This window comes from Lissotriton helveticus, chromosome 2_1 (assembly GCF_964261635.1).
Source record: "Lissotriton helveticus chromosome 2_1, aLisHel1.1, whole genome shotgun sequence".
NCBI lineage: Eukaryota > Metazoa > Chordata > Amphibia > Caudata > Salamandridae > Lissotriton > Lissotriton helveticus.
The window spans coordinates 1,544,175,462-1,544,200,711 of NC_136059.1; the positions used below are offsets into that span (position 1 = coordinate 1,544,175,462).

The 25,250-nt window shown below is 48.5% G+C and overlaps 1 protein-coding gene across 2 annotated transcripts in view; it reads left to right on the forward strand.

The window, feature by feature from the left end:
- SRP72 (signal recognition particle 72) overlaps positions 1-25,250 on the forward strand; it is a 278,175-nt gene that overhangs the window by 43,175 nt on the left and 209,750 nt on the right. Inside the window, exons 2-4 of one of the 2 annotated variants that reach the window (XM_078676511.1) lie at positions 3,771-3,891; positions 12,533-12,659; positions 24,723-24,866. In XM_078676511.1, coding sequence (XP_078532637.1) covers positions 3,771-3,891; positions 12,533-12,659; positions 24,723-24,866 — 392 coding nt within the window. The remainder of the gene's footprint in view (positions 1-3,770; positions 3,892-12,532; positions 12,660-24,722; positions 24,867-25,250) is intronic. The other variant, XM_078676512.1, reaches the window with a different exon arrangement.

Here is a 25,250-nt window from a genome sequence, read left to right on the forward strand (position 1 = left end):
AGATATGAGAACAAAAAGATCAGGAGAATATGCCACATCTCTTGTGAAGAAAGGGAAATAGAAAGGTCATAGAACAAAATAAAGGAAAAAAAAAAAACACCCTGCACCCTTGCAGATGGCTACGACCTAACCCCACTAGCAGTGTGCCTGTCGCCCACTAAACTACACCCCAAGGAAGGGAAAAGCTGGAGGAGGAGATATGTTACAAAACGATACGGGCTCCCAGACTCCCTTCCCCACGCCAAAAGCAGACATCCCCATCCGTAGTATTAAGCAAGTTATAACAGACCAATAAACAAATCAGTAGGGGAGCCACAGACAGAGAAAGGACCGTCCCACCCGGCACCACAGAGGCAGCAAATCCCGTTTCGAGCACAGCAGTCACACAAAACCCAGACAATCAGAATCCCATCTGGCCCTCGCTCCCACAGACACAACCCGGCAAAGCCAAAGGAAAGCATTGCACCGAATGCAAGTCAAATTCAGCCATGGCCCTCACGATCCATTACACAGACCCCATACAGTACAACCAGGCCGCTACGATTCTTCATGCAAGCCCTGTCCATTCGAACCGCCATCACAGCAAGAATATCCAGAAATAGAAGAGTTTCAAAGTCAACACGAAAGGAGTGATACCAGGATAGACGTTGACAAAGTCTAAAAGTCAAACCAAGTCCACTGCCCACCAGCGATAAGTCAGCAAAGTGTTTTCGATCACTCTGAGAGAAAAGAGGCGAGGTATTAATCCGACAGTCATTGGAGAAGTCACACTGAAGTACAGAAATAGGCACATCCATCTCGGGCGGTATCGACATAGGGCAAAACACACAGCCAGTACTTTCGGGCTTGCTCGCCGCCATCTTAGGGTCGCAAGAAATTTTCAAGTCCGACTTCCGCACAGGGTCCTCGGTAGCAATCGGAGCTTGCTCCCGCGGGTAAGGCATCTTGACGCACAACCAACAAAGGGTCGAAGTCCGGTCTACGGCAGATGTGATCATCCTCTGGAAGGTGGCGGTGACTCGTTTGTGGAGCTCCCCAATGGCGGCCATTATAGTGCGCAGCGACGGTGTAGTTTCAGCCCGCTCCATCGCCCCTCAGTGAGCGACCGGGCGGGTATCTGAACCCTGGAGGTCGACTTCTCCGGGGCACCAGGCAGACGCAATACAGATAACAACTGCGGGCACTTCCAAAGCACGATCTGAGCACCGTCGCCGCCAGCGAGGAACCAAGCCCATCAACCCCGGGAGCTCAACGGGGCTTCCGGGCAGCGGATCCCCGACCAAAACAGTCGATACGGTAAGCCGCCGTAGTTGCGAGATAAAGCTGCCACCAGATCACCATCCAAAACGGAAAAGAAAGACGCCACTTCGGGAGACCGGAACCACCAACGTCCCGCGGCCAATGTTGTTCAACTCAAACCCGGCCGGGTTAGAACTCGAGGCCCCGGCTTCAACTCCGGGTTAGGCCGAGAATGGCGCACGGCCTATCTTCATCATACGAGCAGCTAGAAATTCCGCGATTGCACCTTTAGAGTCAGGCGCACTTCAGCTGCACGGGAGTCCGGTGGGAAATCAGGATGGGAGTCAGGGTTCATGAGCATCCGGCGGAGGTCGGCGGAGCTGGGAGCTTATGCGGCCATCTTGGTTGCTAGCGTAGCTCCTCCTCCTCTGTTAGGCTGTTTAATAACTTTTCAACCACAAATGCTTTCCTCTTTGCTCTAAGAAAGTGACCGCTCTGACTGCACCCAATATATGCAGACATGCCTGAATTTGGCACCATCCCTGCTATAGTTCAGCATAAGGATCAGCAAAGGGAGATCAACGCACAGTAGGCACTCCAGACCGAGACCCCGCAGATTAATTTAGAATCATACAGCAGCGCCAAAACAGGCGCATACGTTAATTGTGCATTACGTTCTCACAGGCACCTTTTAAGATCTGTGTGGAAATGTAAGTTATTTACTCCTGCACTTTACATATTTTAGCTCATGGTAACTGCATGCACAAAGCAGGGAATAAAGGTCACTTGAATAAAACAGTCACGATTGCAGTTTGCCTCCACCTCTCTATAATTAAGGTTCTAAAATATTTCGATTTCTCGACGCAGTTGTAAATTGTACTGGTGTTTCTGCGCTAAGTTGACTGATCGGATTTAAACGGCACTTTAAGCACGCTGTTGTCTTTACTGCATCCAGTAGCACATAAGTTCTAGAAGAGTTTGAGAAGCCACAGCACGATGCAAGCCATTAAAAATAATGTCCAAGTAAATCATGCAACAGACTCTATGTAAATATGTTTTAAGACAAACACTTACAGGGCGAACGCGGCCGTGAAAGTGACGCCGCTGTGAAAGTTAAACTGATCGCGCTACCTGGCTGCGAGGAGGCTGATAGGCAGTGAGTGGCCTTATGTGTGTGTGTGTGTGTGTGCAGGCTGCGTGGGAGGGGGTAGTGAGAGCAGAGAGCAAGGGGGTGGAGGAGCATGCTGTAAGGCTTAATGAGCCATGAAAGAAAGGCAGATGGCAGTGCGTGCGTTACCGCAAGCTTGAGGCCAGCAAAAGCCTCTGGTAGCACTTTAAAAACCCACTAACTAAATGTCTTGCAGAGCAGCACATGCGCTGGTTCAGGCGAGACCTAAACAACCACTTGGCTGGACAATACTTTATTGATCTTTAGTTGGATTGTTAAGTTCTGGGCTCTTGCCCACAACACTGTTTTCCTGAGAAGCCAGTGTCTGCTTGCCCTCGCTACTCTGGAAAGGGTTACTTAGCCTAGTTTGTAGAGCCATAGTAGGGTGGACTCCAGGTCACTAATGGCATACGACATCAACCAGCACAATTGGCAACCAGTAGCCCCTGTCTGTCCTGTCCACCCCCCCCCACCTCGTCCCATCCCCACCAACGGAATGTGACAGACTTGTTGACCGATCATCCATAAATACATTTGCCCACCTCCAGTATTAATTGAGCAAGATGAGATTGTCATTTTGAAACTGATAGATCACTGCTGTGATGATGGAATAATAAAGTATGGTTAGCTACGTTTCTTTGAGGAACACAAGTCCTCAATAGTTATATTTGCTTTGAGATATTAGTGTGTAATTCCACAGTCTTATTGTAACTTGTACAAACTGAAACTGCTCTGTGCAAAGGCCTACTACCACTTGGGCAGATAGGAGAGTCAAGTTTGTGGGGAACAGGACTCCTCTGATTTTTTAACTCGTTCACCACATGCTATCATCTAAGTGCACTGGCTACCTGTGAGGTTCTAGATCTAATATAAGGTGACATTAGCAGTTTTCTCAAGTTCTGCATGACCATCTCTTTCCTTGTAGTTATCTTTGACTTTCTAGGGTACAGTAGGTAGAAGGTAAGATGCTCAAACTAATTCTTTCAAGTGCATTAATGAAAGCAATGGCGAATCAATTTATTTCAAGTGCGCTGCGAGTGAGATGCAGTTCCTGCCCAGTGGATCCTAGGCGGACCAAATTATTTTGGTTTCCGGGTCCATGCTAAAGTTCTCCCCACTTGTTTTTCCTAGACTTTGGCTTTACGCTGTTGTGGTGTTATTGTAGATTTAGTTATTCAGCTGGTATTATGTTTCTAGTATTATGCTGTTATATAAGGGATTTAGATGCCTCTAATACTGAGATGGTATTTTAAAATACATTAAAACTAATGAAGCTAGAAGTTTAGGTTCTTTCAATGTTTTAAAGAATTATTGTACAGCATCTAATTATCGGTTTTGACAAACTATCTTATCTCCTTTTTAGTACTGCAGATCACTAAAGACGATGTCACGGCACTCCATTGCAAGGTGGTGTGCCTGCTTCAGAGCGGCAGCTTCAAGGAAGCTATGAATGTTATCCATAGTCATACCAAAGTGTTGACCAGGTGAGCATCCACAGTGTGCGTTGCGGGACTGCATAAACAGTGCCAAGATGTTTATACGTTGCAGGTTTTTCGATCGGTTGGTTGAAACATTTGGTGTTATTTTCATTTTAATTATCACTATTACGTGTTCACCGTTTGCAGGATATTGATCAGGTGTGCTCTTCCAGATTGCATTGTAAATTAAGTTGACCATTAGGCATTAGTTAATTAATGATAGGTTGCTGTGTGCAGTGTTTTCATAACTGTGATCACCTCTTTACGATGTTTTCTTCAAATGCACCAATGTTTATTTGTGGTTTACCTAAAGCCAGATCTGTAAGAAACCTTTATCATTCCGTTCATGTGGGAGCGGACTATAAAACGTGGTATAGAGTTCTGTGGTTGCCATTGATGTCTGTAGTGTAATGATCACACACACAAAATGTGATGAGAGGAACGGTTGCAATAAGTTTGACCATAGGCAATATCTCGGGGTAGCATTGCAACCCATCGTTATTATGCCCTCCATGCCATCTCCGATTAGACCCCCGCTGTATGCAAATCAGTCTTGGTCCTGCTCCATTTGAAACAGTCCAGCACACACTGTGATGCAAGGTTCTCTGTATATTGGAATACAAGCAACCAGAGGCTGTTTTCACTCTGATTTAAACTGTTTGATTGGTTGTAGCTTGCTTCCTGTGATAACTGTGCTACTGAAATCATGGTAGACCCGACTGTTGAGTCCTAATCCTGTTGAAACTGGTATTGGGTTGCTTGAGGTCCTGTTCAGGGAGGACCTGACTTGGTAGTTTGGACTGGACTGTTCATATTGGAGCAGGGTAAAGACTAATTTGCATATGGCTGGGTCCAAACTGAGGTGGCATTGTGGGTAAAAGAACAATGGTTTGGAATGCTACGCTGAAAGAATAACAGTAGCTTGACTTATTGCAAGCAATCCTTTTTCATGTGTTTAACATAGAACAGTTAAGTTGCCTTCCTTTTTGTTAAATTGTTTGGGATTGAGTTTTTTACAAGCACTTGTATTTAAACCACCTTTCTTATGCTTAATTACATTTTTATATATAGTTAAAACAATGTTTTTGCCTTTTTTATTTGTAACCTACAACCACGTCGCAACAAGTAATATTCATAGGCAATTATACAGAGCATGCATAAAAATTGCCAAAAGGAAGAATCAGGGAAACATCAATGGTTATTTAAGAAATTTAAGAGGCAGTCTAAATTTAAGAATACAGTGCAAAAACAATATTAGCACTATATAGATTGAATGTGGAAGTAACCCATAAAGACTTGTGCTCAATAGTGCTCGTGCAATTGTGTGGGCGGCACAAGTGACAAGTGAAGCAGAGCAAAAAACTGCGAAAAACCCCCTTGACTTGGACTCACGCCAATGTCTTGAAACCCAGAAGTTGCTTTGTGGACTTGGAGAACCACCATATTCGATCAGGACACTGCCCCCCTACGAATTACAGTTCCTTAACCGGATGTCCGCACCTTGACGCCGGTCCCGATATGATCATTTTTCCTCTTCCCCATTCGAGTATTACACGGTCCTTGGATGCCTGGACGTGTACGTCAGCTCTGATTATTCTATTGGATTCTCCTGACACACCAATCTGGATGTACCTCCTTGGATTAATTACATACCTCACCTAGGGTATATACCTGGGAGGACCTATGCATGGAATTTTGACCTGCCCCACTACAGCACTGAAAAATGTTGTAACTTGGTCCTAAAGATGACTGAATTGATCACAGGTCAAAATGTCGTAGACCACCCAGCACAACTTTTGGCGCACTTTTCGTTCTTTAACTTATTGACTCTGCATGTCCATATTAATTGCATTTGAACTTTTTGCAAATTACTAACCATCACAGTGTTTATACATACATTTTTGTTGCGCCGTTTTAGCTGTTTTTTGCTCTGTGTCACTTGTCACTAGCTCTCCAAAATCACTGATATGTTGGTCTGTTATGAATATTCTGTATCGCTTTTTGAACTAGTGGTGAGAAACCCTGTTGTCTTGGAAAAATTTCACTGTACACCGCCAAAACAGTGCTGAAGTTTATTTAAATTTGTCATCTATTCCTCTTAGCCCTTTTTACTCCAGCCACAATGTCTTTACTTCATTCCCCAGTTGTAAGATGGAAATACTGTGACCTTGCTATGAAATGTTTTCTGTACGGTCTGGCCAGTTAAATCACTTGTCTCTTATCTGACATTGAAAGTTTTCAAACGAATTAATCTCCATAGCTCTGTTGAGGTATTTGTGTCATAAGTGTTAAAGATCATGCTGTGGGTGGGTGGTGTAGTCTGATTTGATTGTGGTGTGGATAGTTGCTGATAAGTGTACTTCATCCATCTTCTGCTGTTTTTTTAACTCTGCAACATGGAGGGAAATGGTTATTACTTCCCAAGAGTTTAATCTGTTTTCCACTATTCCTCCATCTGCCTCGTAAGATGAGTTTTGCAGCGTGAATCTTTCTGGATTCACTATGCTGTGCATTATTCCGCGGTCTTGTGGTTGGGTCCGGATTCGTAGTCTTTTCTTTGTTTTTTTTGTTTTTTTGTAGCCCAGGTGGGCGTCGGCGTCACACCCCTCTGGGTGTATTTCCGGTGACGTCGGCATGCTTCCTGCGGAAGCTCCCACTCTTGGGCGCCATCTTCAGATTCTTTTTTTCCGCGGTCGGGTCTGGATCGTTCCCGTTTGGGCTCCAGACATTTTTGGAGAAAGAAGAAAGAAAATACAGAAAAGACGAGGAGAAGTCATCTGAAGACTGCAGGGGACTTCATCTACGAAAAGCCGTCAAGGAGAAGGCGTTTTTTCATCGAGATTATCGACGACCGTCGACGAACACGCGACCAGAGAGGCCCTGGACGCTCGATGATGGACAACACGCCGTTCAAGTTCTGCCGTAACTGCCACCACAAGTACGCGCAGAAGGACCAGCACCCGGTATGCAACCTTTGCCTACCGGTGAACCACGAAAGCGGAGACTGCAACGCCTGTTCCGCCTTCGCCCCGAAGACCCTTCGTGTGAGAGAGAGGCAGAGGGTAGCACACGCCACCCTGCAGGGGAAGGCCCCGACTCCGTCCCTCTACGAGCTGGGGATGTCCTCCGAGGAAGAAGACAACGCTGCCACCGAAGACGACAGCTACACGGTCGTAGAGACCGATTACACGAAGACTTCTGACAAGGTAGGAGACTCTTCGGCCCCCAAGAACCCGAGAGACTCTGAATCTAGAAAAATCGAGGGCAAGACCCCGAAAGCGCCGACGCCAAAAAAGGCGGCATCCGCGACTACTCCCAGGCCCAGCGGATCCTCCGAGAAGGAGTCCCCGGCGCCGAGGGCTGCTGATCAGCAGAAAACATCGAAAATCGTCCCGGAAAAGGATCGATCGACGCCGAGGGAGAAAGACCCAAAACTGGCCACGACGACCAGAGACCCAAGATCCGGTCCGACGTCGAAAACTTCGACGCCGAAAGGTACGGCGACGAAACATCCGCCGAAAAGAACGGCCGACCCATCCGACGCGGAACACGCGGCAGAGATGGAGAAGAAGAGAAGGCGCCTCGAGGCTGAAATGGAGAACATCATGCAGCGGAAGAAAGATTTCGATGCAAAGATGAAGGCCTTCACGATCCCTCACAAGACCAAGCCACCGGTGGTGGAAGCAGTCGAGGAGGAGGAAGAGATCGCCGAAGTCGTCGAGGAACAAGACCAGGACGTCGAGGTGATCGACGACCAGGAGGAGTACGAGAATCCCTACGATAGTTACAACTATGGGGAGGAAGAGGAAAGCAGGACGGACGCAGACTCGACACCCTCTGACCTACAGGAGGTAGATTACATAGATGTCGACACCGACAGCCCGGAGGAGGTGGTCGACACTTACCCCTCGAGGCCCTCGCCGCCGGACGACATCGGGGCCTACAACTCGGTGATACAAGCTGCCGCAGCAGCTTTCAAGCTCAAGCTCGACGAAGAGAAGCAGACTTCCTTCTAGAAACATTGCTCCCAACACAAACGAGGAGCCAGTTCCTTCCAATGCTCGAGAGCGTCTTGGCTCAGGGGAAGGAAGCTTTCAGGGAGCTCGCAACATGCAAGGCAGTAACTCCCAGAACTGAGAAGAAGTACAAGCATTCCACAAAGGACCCGGCCTACATTCAGGGCACGGTCTCCGCAGACTCCATTATCACGGCCACAGCAAGGAGAAGGGCTAACGTACCCACTACCTCGGGCCCACCACCGGATAAGGAGAGCAAAAGGATGGATCTGGTGGGCAGAAGGATCGAACGGAATGCCGCGACCCACTGGCGCATGGCTAATTCCAACGCCCTGATAAACAGGCACATGTACCAAATCATGGAGGGGCTGGGGCAGTTGGTGAAGGACTTGCCCCAGGATGCCAGGCAGAAGGCCGAAAAGCTGGTTGAAGAGGGAAAAAACGCGGCAAATTCTTGCCTTAAGACGGCCCTGGATGGGGCAGACACCGCCAGCAGGCTCATGATGATGGGCGTCACGGAAAGGAGGCACGCCTGGCTCAGGATATCCGGTTTCAAACCGAAGGTGCAACACAGCATCCTGAACACACCGTTCAACGGCAACACGCTTTTCGGAACAACAGTTGATGAAACGCTCAGTCAACTGAAAAAAGATAACGAAACAGCAAGATCCATGGAAGCATTGCAGTTCAGAGGGAACAAGAGGGGCACCCCGTCACGGAGGCCCGGCGGGAGAGGCGGAAACCAGCCAGGTACATCACACCAGGTTTTCCAGCAAACGCACCAGGCAGACTCGCAGCATGGTCAGCAGAAGCAGTCCTGGCAGTACCAACAAAGAGGCCAGTCCTTTCGAGGGAGAAATGGACGGGAACAAAATAGAAGAGGGGGGCAGCAGCCCACCTCTAAGTGACTTCAAAAAAAAAAAAACTCTGTGTGCCCGCCCACAAAAAAGATCCCAGGGGGCAGCACGTACAGATGGGTCAAGACAAACTAGACACCTACGACCACATGACACCAGTGGGAGGAAGATTAAGATTTCACCTCCGAGAGTGGAGAGAAATCACATCAGACAAATGGATCCTCAACATTATCCAATTCGGATACTGCATAGAGTTGGAGGGGAGACCAACAAGCAGAAAACCAAAAAGAAGGCCACTAGCAGGCAAGCAGCTGCAGTGTCTGCAGGAGGAGGCAAAGGAACTCCTGCGGAAGGAGGCCATAGAACGGGTACCCTTCAAGGAAAGAAACACAGGAGTATACTCAACGTACTTCCTGGTACCAAAAGTAGACGAGACAATGAGACCCATTCTCGACTTACGGTTCATGAACAAATTCATAAGAACGCAAAAATTCAAAATGACCTCCCTGCAAGAGGTGCTCCCACAATTGCAGATCGGGGACTTCATGGTCACAATAGACCTCAAAGACGCATACCTGCACATTCCAATGAACAGAAAGCACAAGCACATGCTCAGGTTCACCATCGGAGAAAGCCACTACCAGTTCACGACACTGGCCTTCGGACTAAAGTCAGCACCAAGGGTCTTCACAAAGTGCCTCGCAGCAGTCGCAGCGCACCTACGAAGGCAAGGAATACACTTATACCCTTACCTGGACGACTGGCTGGTGAAAGCAAACTCATACCAGAAATGCAAGCTGCACGCACATACAGTGACAAGCACGCTCATAAACCTGGGGTTCTCCATCCATTGGAAGAAATCATCAATGGAGCCAGAACAAGTGAAGATCTTCCTGGGGGCACAGATCAACACCTTACAGGGCAAGGTGTTCCCCAGCGAGAAGAGGGCGAGGGCGCTGGTGAAGGAAACTCGCCTCTACCGGAAGGGACAAGCTCGGACAGTGAGGACTGCGAGCAAGATCATGGGGATGATGGCATCATGCATCCACCTGGTACCGAATGTACGACTCCACATGAGACCCATTCAAGAATGGCTACAGGAGCAATGGTCACAAGCTACAGGCAGTTGGGAGGATCTAGTGGTTGTAACGCACGCAGTGCAGAAGGAGATGACATGGTGGACCATGGAGAACATAGCAAGGGGAAAGCCTCTAACGCCCCCAACGCCAACAGTGACCATCACCACAGACGCATCCTTGAAGGGATGGGGCGCCCACATGGAGGAGCTCAAGGTGAGGGGACTGTGGACACCAACAGATGCGACAAAGCACATCAATTACTTAGAATTGAAGACAATCTTCCTTGCACTGAAAGCTTTTCAAACAAGACTGTACAAACACAAGGTGTTGATACAAACAGACAATACCACTGCGATGTTCTACATCAACAAGCAGGGGGGCACACAGTCAGCCCCGCTTTCAATGCTGGCGCAGGAGATATGGAGATGGGCCATCCCTCTCAAGATAGACCTGCTAGCCATACACCTGCCAGGGAAGGACAACATACAAGCAGATTGGCTCAGCAGGCAGACATCGGCATCCCACGAGTGGGAGCTCAATGCTCAGGAGACAAGGCGCCTATTCGACAGATGGGGAACTCCATCGGTGGACCTGTTTGCCACACGCCAGAATGCAAAATGCCAAAACTTCGCATCCAGGCAGCCCGAGAAGGGTCACTAGGGAATGCCCTATGGATAGATTGGTCAAGGACATTTGCCTACGCCTTCCCCCCCCGATACCACTGATGCACAGAGTACTGAGCAAGTGCAGAGCGAGCAACATGACACTGATACTGGTCGCACCACAGTGGGCGAGGCAGACATGGTACTCGCAGATCATGGAGATGACACAGTGTGCACCCCACAGATTCAGCAGGAGGAAAGACCTACTCTCCATGCAGAACGGAGAGGTGCTACACCCAGAGCCAGAGAGCATGAGCCTAGTAGCGTGGCTCCTGAGGACATAGAGTTCGCACATTTAAGATTGCCAGAAAGTACCCTGAAGGTCCTGCGGGAGGCAAGAAGGCCTAGCACTCGGAAGTGCTATGTTGCGAAATGGAAAAGGTTCACAATATGGTGCAGACAAGAAAGACTTCACAATAAAATGAAGGACTCCACAGTGCTAAAGTACCTGACGCACTTGCTAGAGAAGAACCTTAGCTCATCCTCTTTGAGAGTTCACTTGGCAGCGATAGTCGCCTACACAAGGGGAGAAACTTGCAGGAGTTTCTTCACATCACAGGTGGTGAAGAGATTCCTAGAAGGTGCGAAAAGGATCGCACCACCCAAGCGGGTGCCGCCACCTGCATGGAACTTGAACATAGTCCTAACGGAACTCATGAAGGAGCCCTTTGAACCGCTCCACAAGGCGTCCTTAAAGATGCTAACTATGAAAACAGCTTTCCTGGTTGCAATAACGTCCTTACGCAGAGTAAGCGAGCTTCAGGCCCTGACACTACAAGAACCCTACATACAAATACACAATGATAGGGTTGTGATGAGGACTGACCCACACTTCATGCCGAAGGTGGTATCTAAATTTCACATGAACCAGTCTATACAGATACCGAGTTTTTTCCAAAAACCAACAACTGCCGCAGAGCGAGCTCTGCACACCCTGGACGCCAGAAGGGCAGTCATGTACTACATTGAGAGGACGAAGGGACACAGGAAAACAAAACAGTTCTTTGTGTCATTCGCCAACAGTTACATGGGAAAAGCAGTAACCAAAAAGACCATTGCACGATGGATCGCACAGACAATTCAATTCTGCCACAAGCGTGCAGGACAAGAGCTAGCAGAGGGGACACGTGCCCACTCCACTAGGAAAAAGGGTGCTACAATAGCCTTCCTGGCTAACACACCCATACAAGACATATGCCTGGCGGCAACATGGGCTTTGGTGCACACGTTCACGAAGCACTACTGTGTGGACATACAAATGAACAAGGAAGCTCAAGTTGGACAGAAGGTGCTACAGCACATATTCAATACCCAACGATCATCTTCCACCCAACCGCCACAGAGATGAGAAACCGCTACAAAATCAATGCTCCGCATAGTGAATCCAGAAAGATTCACGCTGCAAAACGAATAGTTTTCTTACCTGTCGGTGTAGTTTTGCAGCTTGAAGATCTTTCTGGATTCACTAGCGAACCCACCCACCTCCGCCAGAAAGATGAGGCTGGAGAGAGAAGAGGTGGAAATAGAATAAGTGGAAAATACTTTGAAGGTACAAAGCGGTAACATATCACCTGAATAGAACATTGTCATTACTTCGGAAACGAAAGAAACACGGAAAAAAAGAACCCGAAGATGGCGCCCAAGAGTGGGAGCTTCCGCAGGAAGCATGCCGACGTCACCGGAAATACACCCAGAGGGGTGTGACGCCGACGCCCACCTGGGCTACAAAAAAAAAAAAAAAAAAGACTACGAATCCGGACCCAACCACAAGACCGCGGAATAATGCACAGCATAGTGAATCCAGAAAGATCTTCAAGCTGCAAAACTACACCGACAGGTAAGAAAACTATTCGTTATATCGTTTATGCAAACTAAAAGTAAATTATAGATCGTAGTTGGATATTTTCCTACTGGTGTTGTAATTTTTAAATAATGAAGTAAAAAGTTTTCTTTTAAGACTCGCTGTAAACATTTATTTTGGAATCATATGCTGTCATGGTTGCAGATAAATTATTTTTGTTTTCTTGTTTCAGCAGTGATGTGATCGCCTTTGAAAAGGCTTACTGCGAGTACAGGTTAAATCGAATTGAAAATGCACTAAAAACGATAGAAAACACCAGTGAACAAACTGACAAACTCAAAGAGCTCTATGGCCAAGTGGTAAGTTGGCAGCTGTTGATCGTTCTTGTTTAAAAATAAAGTGTAGGCAGACAGTTGCCACACAAAAGTAGAAGTTGTTTAGCTTAACACGTTGTATTTCTCTATATGTCCAAGCAAAAATGCGGGTTCATCCGCGAAGAAAAAGATCCAACTATTGATAGCGGTTAATTGAGCCACCCATTAGTGTTTCTGAATATCAGGGAGGGCAGTCACACCTTTGTACCACCCCCATGTAAGCTTGTGTAGTGGTATTCGTACATGGGCCCCCATCCCACAGTAGTGTCTTGATATTGCCATCAATGGCTTTAAAATAGGAGAAATGAAGTGTGTAGGGCGCTTTTTGTAAAACTTATAGAAAATGGGTAGGAGCATCATTTTAAATAAAGCCACCCTACGAAGAGGTGACAGTGGTAGGGATCTACAATGGCAGACCTCCCTCCTTAGTCCGTTCAGCAGTGGTGATAGAGTGTTGCCAAAAAAAACAGGTTGGGTCAGTCATTATGTAAATACCTAGATAGCGGAAACCCTCTATGACCATTTGTGCTTCGCAGTTTCGGGCAGTCGAGGCTGTGGCCCCAGCCGGATGTATATTTGTGTATCAACCAAATAAAGTGAGTATGTTCATCAATCTACCTAGCGTATAAAAGAGGGTTTGTCACATTGAGCAGAATTTTGTGTGCATAAAGCAATATTTTGTCCTCCCAGTGTCAGTCCAGTGCATACCAGAAACCAGTGGGTCCTGCCTGATCCAGGCTGCGAGGGGCTCCAGTATCAAAGCAAAAAAGAGTGGGGATAACGGGCAGCCCTGCCTGGTGGCGGTGGGGCCCAAATACGTGAGATGCTCCTCTGTTTACAGATACTTGAGCCAACAGTTTAGTGTACAAGAGTCCCACCCAATGCAGGAAGCGTGGCCCATAACCCAATCTAGCCATTACCTCAAACATGACAATATTTACAGATGGCAGTGGAGGTCTAATTGGTAGCACATGTATTCTCTTTGTGCATTAAATGTAAATATCCAAGTATTGGTGCCCCTCAAGGTTAAGAAGACTGCACCTCACTACCTAAGGTGCCAAATCACGAGGCCCAATTGGACCCAGTGAAAACGTTAAACAGATATATAAACCTCGCCACTATTGTTCAATTTAATATTAATTCATACAGTTCTTTAGACCAGTCAATTTAAAGTACCAGCAGGACATAAATTTAGTTCTTGCCGTATCAATTTAATATGAATATACAACAAAGTCTTGAATCACATATTTAAAAAGCAGTGACATTAAAATTCAGTTTTAGTAGTTACAGAAACTAGTGCTATGATATGCCCCTGTAGTATGAAAGTCTCCCTCACTGCGCAGTCGTTCCAAGTATAATACGGGGGCATATCATAGCCCTAGTGTTTGTGACTGCTAAAACTATAAAACAACCAGTGGATTTATACAAAAAAAAATACGTGACGCAGTCTTCTGTTCTGACAAAGAGCTAGAATATATTTAGGGACAGCCGATTCCCCAATACAAGACTTGGACATTTCTATACAACTTTTTGGCCGCCTACTTTATCAATGATCAAAGCCTTGAAAAAGTTTCTATGAAATGAAACGCGTGTTGGCTGCCGGTTCAACACTTAAAAGGAGGATTGTTACATCAAGCTGTCTACTCCTGGATAATAATGTCACTGCTTTTTAAATTTGTGATTCAAGACTGTGTTATAAATTCATATTAAATTGATACGGCAAGAACTAAATTTATGTCCTGCTGGTACTTTAAATTGACTTGTTTAAACAACTGTATGAATTAATATTAAATTGAACAAGAGTGCCGAGGTTTATATATCTAGTACCTCAAACATGTAGTCCCACACCAGCGTATCGAATGCCATTTTGGTGTCTAGTTAGAACACCAGGGTGCTATCCTGTAAGTTGCCCGTTTGGCTTTGGGTGCCATAGAGGTGCCTCAGATTGTGAGTGGTGCTTTTACAAGGCATGGAGTTCGACTGATTGGGGTGGACTAGAGTTGTGATCACTTTATTCAGGTGGGAGGCCAGGATTTTAGCCAGGATTTTGACCTCAACATTTAGAAGTGATATTGGCCTTTAGGAGACAGTCATCCAGCGGCTTTCCAGTCTTGTGAATGACCACAATAGAAGCTAGCCTTTAGTCCCTAGCGAGTGATCTTTCATCTACTCTTTAAACATATATAATATATGAGGAGCCAGCTGTCGGTCGAAATTGTGTATAGTTCAATAGTTAAGCCATTAAGACCGATTGCTTTGTTCAGATCTCTGATTTCTCACACAATATTTTCTTCTGTAATCTCGTCTTCAAGAAGTGCTCTATTTGAGTCTGTGAGATGGTGGAAGACTAATATCGGCCAGGAATCTTCCACTTTGGTGGCTACTGCTAGGGAGTAGATCAGGGCATAGTAATCTGCATATGGCATTTGCCACATGTTGTTTATCTCACACCAGGGTACAAGAGGCAGTTTTAACCTCTAGCACCAAGTGGGCAGTCTGTTCTCTCTTCTCTAACCAGCCTAGTAGCTTACTTACTTTATCACCCACTTCCTGGAGGCGGTGTTGCGTGGCTCTATGACTCAATTTTGCGGCATCTTAGGCTACATCTCTATATTCCTGCTGTTTTAGCCAGACAAAATGATTGGCACCTGTATTATCCCGTTCAACCCTCTTTCTGGTTGCTGGAACTCCTGTTCTAGACGCTCATGCTTGGCTCTCTTATTTTTAGTGTTACCCACGATGAGGGACAGACCCTGTCCTTTGATCACGGTCTAACTTGCCTCCCACAAGGTTTGTGCGGAGTCTACCGAAACCTTGTTTTCAGAAAAATATTGTTCGGTCACTTCTAAGAGACTCTCTAATGTTGGGCTCTTTAAGGTACCAGGGGTTAACTGTGATGTTACGCTGCTCAGAACTCCAATTCAGACCCATCACTGCCCAGATTGGAGAGTGATCTGTGATACCCCTAGCTAGGTGGCAGATTTCCAGAAAATGCTGAAGCTGTTGTGTGAGGGTAAGAAGGTAATCTAATATGGGAGAGACTGCCATAAGCTCCAGAGAGGAAAGTGTACTGGTGTTCCCCAGGGTTGTGGGCATACCATATATCTGATAAAACAAGGACTAAGAGAAAGTCCACCAGTGCGTGTCTGCTCACTGAGCGTCATATTGAAGTCCCCTCCTAGAAGTAATGTACCCTCCGGCATCTGAAGGAGCAGGGCACCCAGTTCGGGGAGTGTAGAGTCGTGTAGGCAAGGAGGAACGTACACCGAACAAAGATTGACTGTTTCCCCTTCCCAGTGAGGGCTAAGTAACACCCATGGGTATCTTGCCAGATATGGTGAATAGTGAGTAGGAACAACTTCTTTATTAAGATACCCACCCCTCTAGAGCCTGCAGTGTACCCCACATGGGCCAACATCTTGTAACCCCATCTAACCAAAGCCCGATACGTGTTACCCAGTGCATGAGTCTCCTGAAGGTGGACAATGTCCGAACCCAGGCGTTTAATGTATTGCAGTACTATCAATCTTTTAAATTTGTCTCCATGCGCAATCACCTTCCAGGAAAGGAATTTTAAGGCTGAAGTGGTAGAAGAATTAGCCATTGGGGGTGGGAGGGGGGTGTTTTCTTCCTACACACCCAACCACTCACCCCACATAGCAATGCAAGCCACTCTGCGAAAGGGCAACAAACCTATAACTGGGAGCATAAGGCAATCATCGGTGTCAGTGCCCCACAACATAATCCCTCCCCCAACCCAACCATACAAAACAAATAAAACTCTGAAACATACCCCCCTCCCTGCAAAGCGGATTCAGAACTGCCTGCCCTCCAGGATTGCAGAGTTCCTGTTGTCCTCAACTGACAATTCAACAAGAAGAGGCAGTGCGAATCCCAAACAGTCCCCACCCAAATCTCCAATCAGGTCTTGTGTAGTACCAAAGGGCATTCATCACCACTGACAATCATAGCAGTTCTCAACATTATACAATGTTGCATCCTAATAAATGGCTCCGCTTTATCTGTTGACAATTATTTATTTTTTGCTTTATTAGCTGTGCATGCCTAAGCATCTGCTTCTGAGCACTTGCAAGGTGTCCAAAAATTATCGAGACGGTAGAGGGTAAAAGTGGGGCTAGAAAAATTCTAGAGGAAAATGACCAGCATTTTTTCAACACGATTTGATACTCCTTGGATTAAATTGCGCTCTCTTGGATATCACAGAATAATTTCCCTGTATATTAATCTGTCCCTTTGCGTCTTCCTTAAGGTTCTGGAGATATACTTTTCAAGAGATATGAAGCCAAATTAATAAGCTCTCACTCTATCCTTCCTGCTCCTTTTACCTCATTCTTGCCCTTTTTTTCTCCCTAGATGCTGTATCTAGTTTGAGTGTTCCTTGGTGCATTAATGTAATACCGCCATTATTTGAACAGCTTTGTTCCACCTATGCGGCAAGCATACTTAAAAAATGCCTCTGTAAATTAATAAATGGAACACTACAGATGATTTATCTTTGATTGCTCCAGGCAATTTTGACATCTTACATCTGATTCGCCACAATAGGGGGTTACATCCACAATGGCACCTGAGACTTAATGTTGCCCATGGTCTACTGGACAACTAATATTTAGACTATGAAAGATCTTGCCTAGCGAGGCCCTCTTTGCCATGTGTACTATTGAATCCCGGACAGCACCTACGTTTGAAACATGAATGTTTCTCTGTACTGGGTGGTCCTTCCATTTTTATTACTGATCTTGATTTTAATAGTAGTTGATCTACAGGTTAACCTGGAGATAATTATCCTAGCCTTCGTTAGTTGGCCCTGGTTGAAACTTGCCGAAGAGTCCATTAGTTGCAGATTACAGAGGGAACTTTAAACATCTGCATTGAACCTAAAATGCAGTGTAAACCGTTTCCTGCATCACTTGCCTTTTGTGGCTATTGTCCCAGTAGGCAAACTACCTTTACCACGCTTTCTTGCTGGATAGCGATGCGCATTCCTCAAGTTTGGAGCAATCGTACGTCCCCAATGGAAACATGTTAAAACATTCTACTTTGAGATAGCACCTTTAACTTTACATAAACTGTCCATTGTGAGTTAGGTCTGTAGTGTGGCCTTTCGGACTACTCGACCTTGTAGTCTGTAAGAATTACTCTCTGGTTGCCTACTACAGTAAAGGGGATTGTGTTGGCCAGGCTAGCTTTAGAAACTGGTTTCTTTTTTTTTTTTTTTTTTTTTTTAAACCTTTATTGTACAAAGAAAGCTCACAAATACGGGCCTACAACCCCACGGGCTGGCCACCACACGGTAAAAAACGTAGCAAAGGAGAATAAGTTCCTCACAGGATATGACACCAGGAGCACAGGAGAAACAACAAAGGCCATCGAGCAATCAGCAAAAACAGGATAACAAAAGGTTAATTTTCTAATACGGGGCGGGGGAACAGAAGAATAACGGGCCGTGGAAGGAACAACAGGGGAGGGGCCGCGGCAAGCCGCCATTTTATGAACACAGGATGAAACAAAAAGCCATACAAACATAGCTACCAAAGAATATACACATAATCGGCGTACAAAGAAGCTACAATGGCATCAGTCAAACCGCGCTCACCCTTCACCGCCCCCACCCAAATTGTAGAGACAGAACCAAAAAGGCCCCCATTGCAAAATACAATACGATACGCACCCCAACGGAAAGAAAGAGACCCCCATAAAGGAGGAAGGGGAAGAGGGAAAAAGGGGACAAAAGAGGGACTCCCACCAAATCACGCACCCCCAGGAGACAAACCAGAACAACATGACCCGGCAAGTGATATACCAAAAAGTCGATACCAAAAGAACCAGCGGGCCACAATCAGACACACACCGGAATACGAACGCCACAGAAACTCCACAGGGGGACACATGAGGAGACAGAGTCCCGAAAAGGTGAATACACAAGAGCCATAGAACAAAAAAAAGGAAGAAATGAGGGGGGAAAAAGACCCCCCAATAGAGACAGACCCCACCCACCCACCCCTAAGCCCACCCTGCACCCCTGCAGAAGGCTACGGCCTACCCCCCCGCAGCGTGCCTGTCGCCCTAATTAGAACCCGAAATATAGCGGAGTAAAGTTAAGTCGGAAACAGAAGACAAAAACGGGAGGGGCAGGGGAAGGGAACACGGGATGGGAGACACATACATACACATACACGGGGGAGGGCCGGGAAACAGGAGGAAACGCACCCGGCCACCCGCCTGAATCGAAGCTCCAAGACCCCGGGAAGCCAGAGATTATCAGGTTAAAGTCCAAGAGCACCAAACAATCACACATAACCATACCAGGACACATTGACCATCCAAATCAGTACAAGACTACCGCACGCAGATGCCAGTGCACATCAGCCCTGTCCCTGTTTGTCCAAAGTGAGAACAGTCCGGTCCAGCGAGGACCAGGCCACGAAGAACAGAAGGCAGACAGCAGGAAAATACAACGGCAGTCCAGAAAATACACGTGAAGTACAACACGGAAGATCCAGGAAAGTCACGAAGTGTAGCAAACGATGCAGGCACAGGTCCAAGGATATGTCCAAAGAAACCGACCCATCTGGGCCAGCACAGGAGAGATCGCCGGGCAGCGGCGGCAAAAAGGAACCGGGAGAGTCATGAAAGTCAGGCCGAGCAAAATCCAGCTCCCGGGCCAGAGGTAAAGGAGGCAGAGCCGGAGGAGGAGGCATCATCAAGGTCCGCACACCCACGGACGCGGTCGTAGCCGGGGCCAATTCTGCCAGGATAATTCCAGCCGTACCCCGCAACGGCAAAGCCACATCCGGTCGTGGGGGCCCGGGAGGCCCGTAGCGAGGAACCATCTCCGAAGTAATGACAGGCGTGGCCACCAAGAGTCGCCAGGAGAGCAGGGCATCCAGGACCTCCTTAAGTGTAGGAAAACCTTTACAGTATTCGGCACCCGGGCCATGTGGCGGGCCTCCAGCGCTCGTCCAGGCCCGGCCGAGACAATTGGGGTCGGTCGCCATTTGAGAGCCCAACAAGGCCGCGCGGCCGCCAACCTCCGCCGGGGCGACGGAAAGGCAAGTATAGTCGCGCCGACCAGCGGCAGAGCGCCCCGGGCAGGAAGGGGGGCCACCAGAAGAAAGGGACCTCACCGGCCACCCAACGCCGCCGGTTCCGTTCTCCGAGTCCGGGCGGCAAAATCAAAATGGCCGGACCGGAGAACAAAGGGGGAGCAAGCCGGATACACGAGGAGCTCCGGCAATGGAAGGCAGCGCCTCCACCAAAGGCCTCCTCCCCACAGGAATCAGCCAGGAAGGACCTCCGGCCTACACGAACAACAGCCTTCCGACCACCTCCACCGCGCCCCGAAGGGCAGCACCGCAGGCTCCGTCCGGCCCGGGAGCCAGCAAGAAGATCCAGGCCAGTCCGCCTCCGACGCCACAAAACAATCGGGGGGCACCGCTCCGGATCCACAGCAGCCAGGACAACCGGAACAAGAGGTAAGTGCCTGCAGGGCGTCGTAGCACTACCACACAGCAAAGAGGGCTTCCCGGGGCAGGATAACAGCAGGATAAATGTGAAAATACAGGCAGGCGAACGGAGCCGAGCTAAAGCGCGGCCATCTCGGTCGCGAGCTAGGCTCCTCCTCCAGAGAAAAGAAACTGGTTTCTTGAAGGCTTATATTGGTCTTATGTAGGGGTTCCCAGCATGTGGCTGGTAAGGCTGTATCTATGACAGACTTTCTGGATATCTTTTTTTTTTTTTATAATCAATTTTTTATTTTCAGTTTGAAAAAACCAAGCAAACAAAATTACAGCATCCACCTTACTCAGTAAAGCCACTTCCATCTACAACTGGCAGAACCCCCCCCCCCCCACTGTTAGGGTAGGAGTATTTATGCATGCCCCCCAAGCTGGAATAAAGCACCCCGCTACATGGGGGAGCCAAAGCAGACAATTTAAAACAGTAGGTTTAGCCATTTGCCCCTAACCCTATGGAACTTCACGGGACAAACACGTGCCTCAAAGAGGGGCTCCTCCTGGGCTGCGCACCAATCCACCCCCTGGAGCCACTTTCGCCGGGTAGGGGGGGGGTTGTGCTGAGCCCAGACCGCTGCAATATCTCGTTTAGCCACAGCGACCGTAGTTCCCAGAAAATGCTTGTCTGTTCTAGAGCCGTCCAAACCATCAAATAATCCCAGGAGAAGACGTAAGGGATCATATGTAACTTGCCAACCCACGGTCTGTGTGAGCTCAGATTCCACCCCGGCCAGAATGGGTGAAGACCTGGGCAAAGCCAGTCCATGTGGTAGAAGTCAGCCGGAGCTCGGCCGCATCTTGTGCAGTCCGGGGATGAGCGCAGCCCCGCCCTGTGTAGGCGCTCGGGAGTAAGATAGGCCACATGGAGATCATAGAGTTGAATGAGGCGGAGTTTAGAGGAGGTCGTAAGGGTTTTGGGGGCCATAAGGGCATCGCGCCAGTCCGCATCTTCTAGGAGGCCCGACCATCCCTCCCAGCGGGCTCGCAGCGAATCCAAAGAGGTTGGGCCATTGTTCACCAGGGAACGGTATAACCGTGACACGGTTGCCCATCATGACTTGTGCCTCCAACGGGCTTAACTCAGCCACATGCTGGAAAAGCTCTACAACTTGTGGCACCAGCAAGTCTCTGTAGGTCATTTAGTACTTCTGTGGGAAGCTGTCCTGCCCTGGCGTCTTCCCTGGATTCAGCAAGGGGATGGCCCTCTGTATCACCTCCGAGGTAAAGGGGAGATCCAGATCCGTCGTCTCCACCCGGGTGAGGCAGGAGAGCTGGACATTCGCAGGTCCCATCAGAGGCTCCAGGGCGTCCTCAGGATGGGGGGGCAGGCAGAATACAGCTGAGCACAGTAACCCACAAAGGCCTGTGCAATGGCCCCAGAGGTGTGGTGGTGAATTCCAGCGGCGTCCCAGATTTCAGGGATAATTCTGTTGGCTCTGGGGAATGAAACCAAGTTGTGCAGCAACTTTCCATTTTTGTCTCCCGAGCCGTAGATACGGGCCACAGAGGAGCACCACAGCATCTTGGCAGAGTCGAAGGATATCTGTCAGATTTCGTCACAAATTGTTGCCAGTTGCCTAACGGAGTTGGTCGTCGGCACTGTCCGAGAGGGTCATTTCCAGCCGTGTGGCTTGTGCCTCAAGCAGAGTCAGGTGAGCGGTCTGGGCCGTACGCTTCGCATGCACCAGGACCCTGGCCACGCCGCGAGTAGTGGCCTTACCAGCCTCCCAGAATGTACCCGGGGAGGGGACCGTACCCTGATTAGTAAGAAAATAGTGCCGCAGTTCCACCTCATTCGCGTCTTTGACCTCTTCGTCTTGTAAAAACCACGCGTTCAGGGAGAATCGAGATATTGGAAATGTGTTGACAATCGGTGGCAGGTAGGAAGAGCAAGTCCATGCGAGAGCGAGTGTGGTGGGCTGCCAAGGTGTGGGTACATGGTTTTTCCCGGGGTTCCTAACCCTCCTGGCGTCGCATAGGCCTAGAGCCGCGGACCAGTCCGACAGTTTCTTGGCGTGGGCTAATCGTACCGGGGATGACGTTCCGTTCGCGTCCAGTGACGGCTGCATGACCGCATTGAAATCTCCCCCGATGATAGTCTGACCCAGGGGCAAGGCAGAGACTAAGACCGTGAGGCGATGTAGAGTTGAGGGAAGTGTCGCGGGTGGGACTTAAGTTGAAGTTAGGTTTAGAGATGGTCCTTCAAGCCTACCCTACATGAACATATAACTGCCCTATGTCAGTCGTCACTTGTTCAGGGGTGAAGGGGAGGCCCCTCTGGACCAGTTTGGCAACCCCCGGGATCCCTGTATAAAACCGGAGTGCTACACCCCGCCAAACCCATACCGTGCTAGGAAAGGGTGGTGAGTTCCCAGAAGGTGTGTCTCCTGGAGTAGGAGAACGTCTGGTACATTGCACTGTGCGTATTTAAGGACCGCAGAACGTTTGATGCGGTCCAGCAATCCGTTCACGTTCTATGATAGAACGCGGAGGGACCTACTGCTGGTAGACATCTGGGTCGCAGGTGGTGAATGGGTGGAACGGACCGGCAGGGACCGGATCCCAGGGGGAGCAGTGCTTTGCCATTAGGGCGGAGAGGTGTGGCAAACGCAATGTGGTGTGCTGTCGGTTGATGGTGCTGTGATGTATAGGTGTTAAGATGCTATAAACAACAGAAGGCAGAGGCTCGAACGGAGCCGGGTTAAAAATGGTCCCCCTCCCGAAAGCACCCCCCCCCCCACCCTATACTTCCAGAACTGAATGATCTGTCGCACTGAAAAGGAAACAATAACAGGCAGCCAAGCTAAAACACATAGTAGGGCAGTTTGTTGCAACAGTGGACCCCTCCATTGTGACAGATGTGGACGATCATCACCCTATGTCAAAGTGGATAGTGTTCATGGGGGATCTACACCGATACTGGCCTTTCACAGATCAGACTGCCGCATCCCCACCGATGTCCAGAAGTGCTGGGCTTCTAGAAAGGTCTGAGTCTGACAAGGCAGACCGCGGGGCCCCGGAAGGTCTGGATCTTTGCTCAGGTTGTCCATGGAGCTGGCACGGCTCTGGTCCTGAAGAGCGAGGGGAGCCCCTCCAGTGGCCAACAACTGGGTCCTGAGGCCCGGCGACCATGATGCCAACCCCCCTCCTAGGAGACTGGGTGCGTCTCCGTTGTTGCTTGGGAGATGACAGACTTTTTTGCTGAGGTTCAGAGAGGGCTGGGGGGGGAAGCAGGCCGAGTTCGCAAACGCTGATTCTCAGTGAGCCAGGTCCAGGCATCCTGCGAGGTGTCGAAAAAGATTGTTTTGCCCTGAAAGATAACTCTGAGGCGAGCTGGGAAGAGGCAGCCCTATCTAAGCCCTAGATTACAGAGCTTCTGTTTAACGTCCGCATAGGAACGGCGCTGGGCTTGCACCTCCCTCGTGCAGTCCGGGAAGAGCATGGTGTTATTGTGGTACTTCAGGGGGCCCTGGGCCCGGGCCGCACTGAGGATGGCATCTCTGACCAGAAGTTGAGGATCCTCACTATGATGGGACGGTGTGGGGCACTGGGAGGAGCTTTAGGCGCCAAAGAACAGTGGTCGCGATAGATCGCAAACCAGACCGACAGGGCATCTTTGGGCATCCAGGATTTCAGCCATGTCTCTATGAAGGTGTCTGCATGGCCCTGCTCGACCCCCTCCGGAAACCCCACCAGGCGCAGGTTGTTTCGCCGCGAGCGGTTTTCGGCATCCTGTAGGCGGGATACCTGGGTCTTCAGCTACCCAAGTTCGTCCTCGACCGCGGAGAGATGGGACTCTGCCTTTGAGATTCGGGCCGTGGCGTTACGAAGGTCCAGGTGTATAATGGCCATGTCCACCCGGACCTCTCCGATCTTGCTCTATACCTAAGACTGGCAGGTGCCGATAGCCTGTAGGATGGTCGAGAGGTCAGTCCCAGGGAGGGAGGAGCCTCTCGGCGTCCCGTCCATTGGGTAGCGGTCCGTGGTGGTGTATTGGCCCATCTTAGTCTGAGTTTGCAGAACGGATGTCTTAGGGGCACTGTTCCTACCCATCTCTGGCGCAGGACCACAGACGCCCACTCAGCAGGAAGAGCCCAGGCTCGTGGAGGAGATGAACCTCTCTGGGAGAGGCACGGCACCCGAGTTGTCTATACTCTGACCCTGACATCGCCCTCACCCCTGTATAGGGCCCTCAATATTGAAGCACAGGTTCAAGCAAATCCAGACCGACTTTCTGGATATCTACATATGATAAATGATCATATAATGAATTTAAATAACATTAAAATGCTTATTTTTAATAGAAATCTGTCAAAGGTTTAAAACTCCCTAGCCTTGTTTTAAGGACTTCTAACATATGCTTTCCCCTTCCTGTTGCTTCTTGTTAATCAACCAAAAGGAATTGAGTATGATTTGGAGCCATTCATTCCTAAATCCCAAGAGTTTTAAATGCTTGGAAGTCTGTTGACTGGACCAGTATGGTGATTTTTAATATTCTTTTCATTTTTTTCAGCTCTACAGGCTGGAGCGCTATGATGAATGCGTAGCAGTCTACAGGGATCTGATAAGGAACTCACAGGATGACTATGAAGAGGAACGAAAAACGAATCTTTCAGCAGTGGTGGCTGCGATGAGCACGTGGGACAAAGTGACACCAGTAAGTGTGCAGATTTGAACATTAAAGTAATTGATTCAAATATTTGAATTTAGTATGAAGCATGCATAATTAATTGCTTTTGGACATTCCACTCTTTTATTATCGTTTGTTCCATTGCAGGCAGATTCCTGCTCCAAACAGTAGAATCTAAGCCAGAAGACTGTCTTGTGTTATCAAAAGTAGCTTGGTTTATGCCAAGACTCTGGTCTTGTGCATGTTATGCCATAGGCACTTGAGCTGCGCTTGACCAGTTGGGTTAAAAAAGGCCAACATTTGTTTTGATTTGCTTAGTTTGCATTTTTAAAAGAGACCTAGTCCAGGACTTCTGACAGAACTGTTCACTTTTGAGACTGAACTAAAAAGTTTTGTGTATGACTGGGCCAA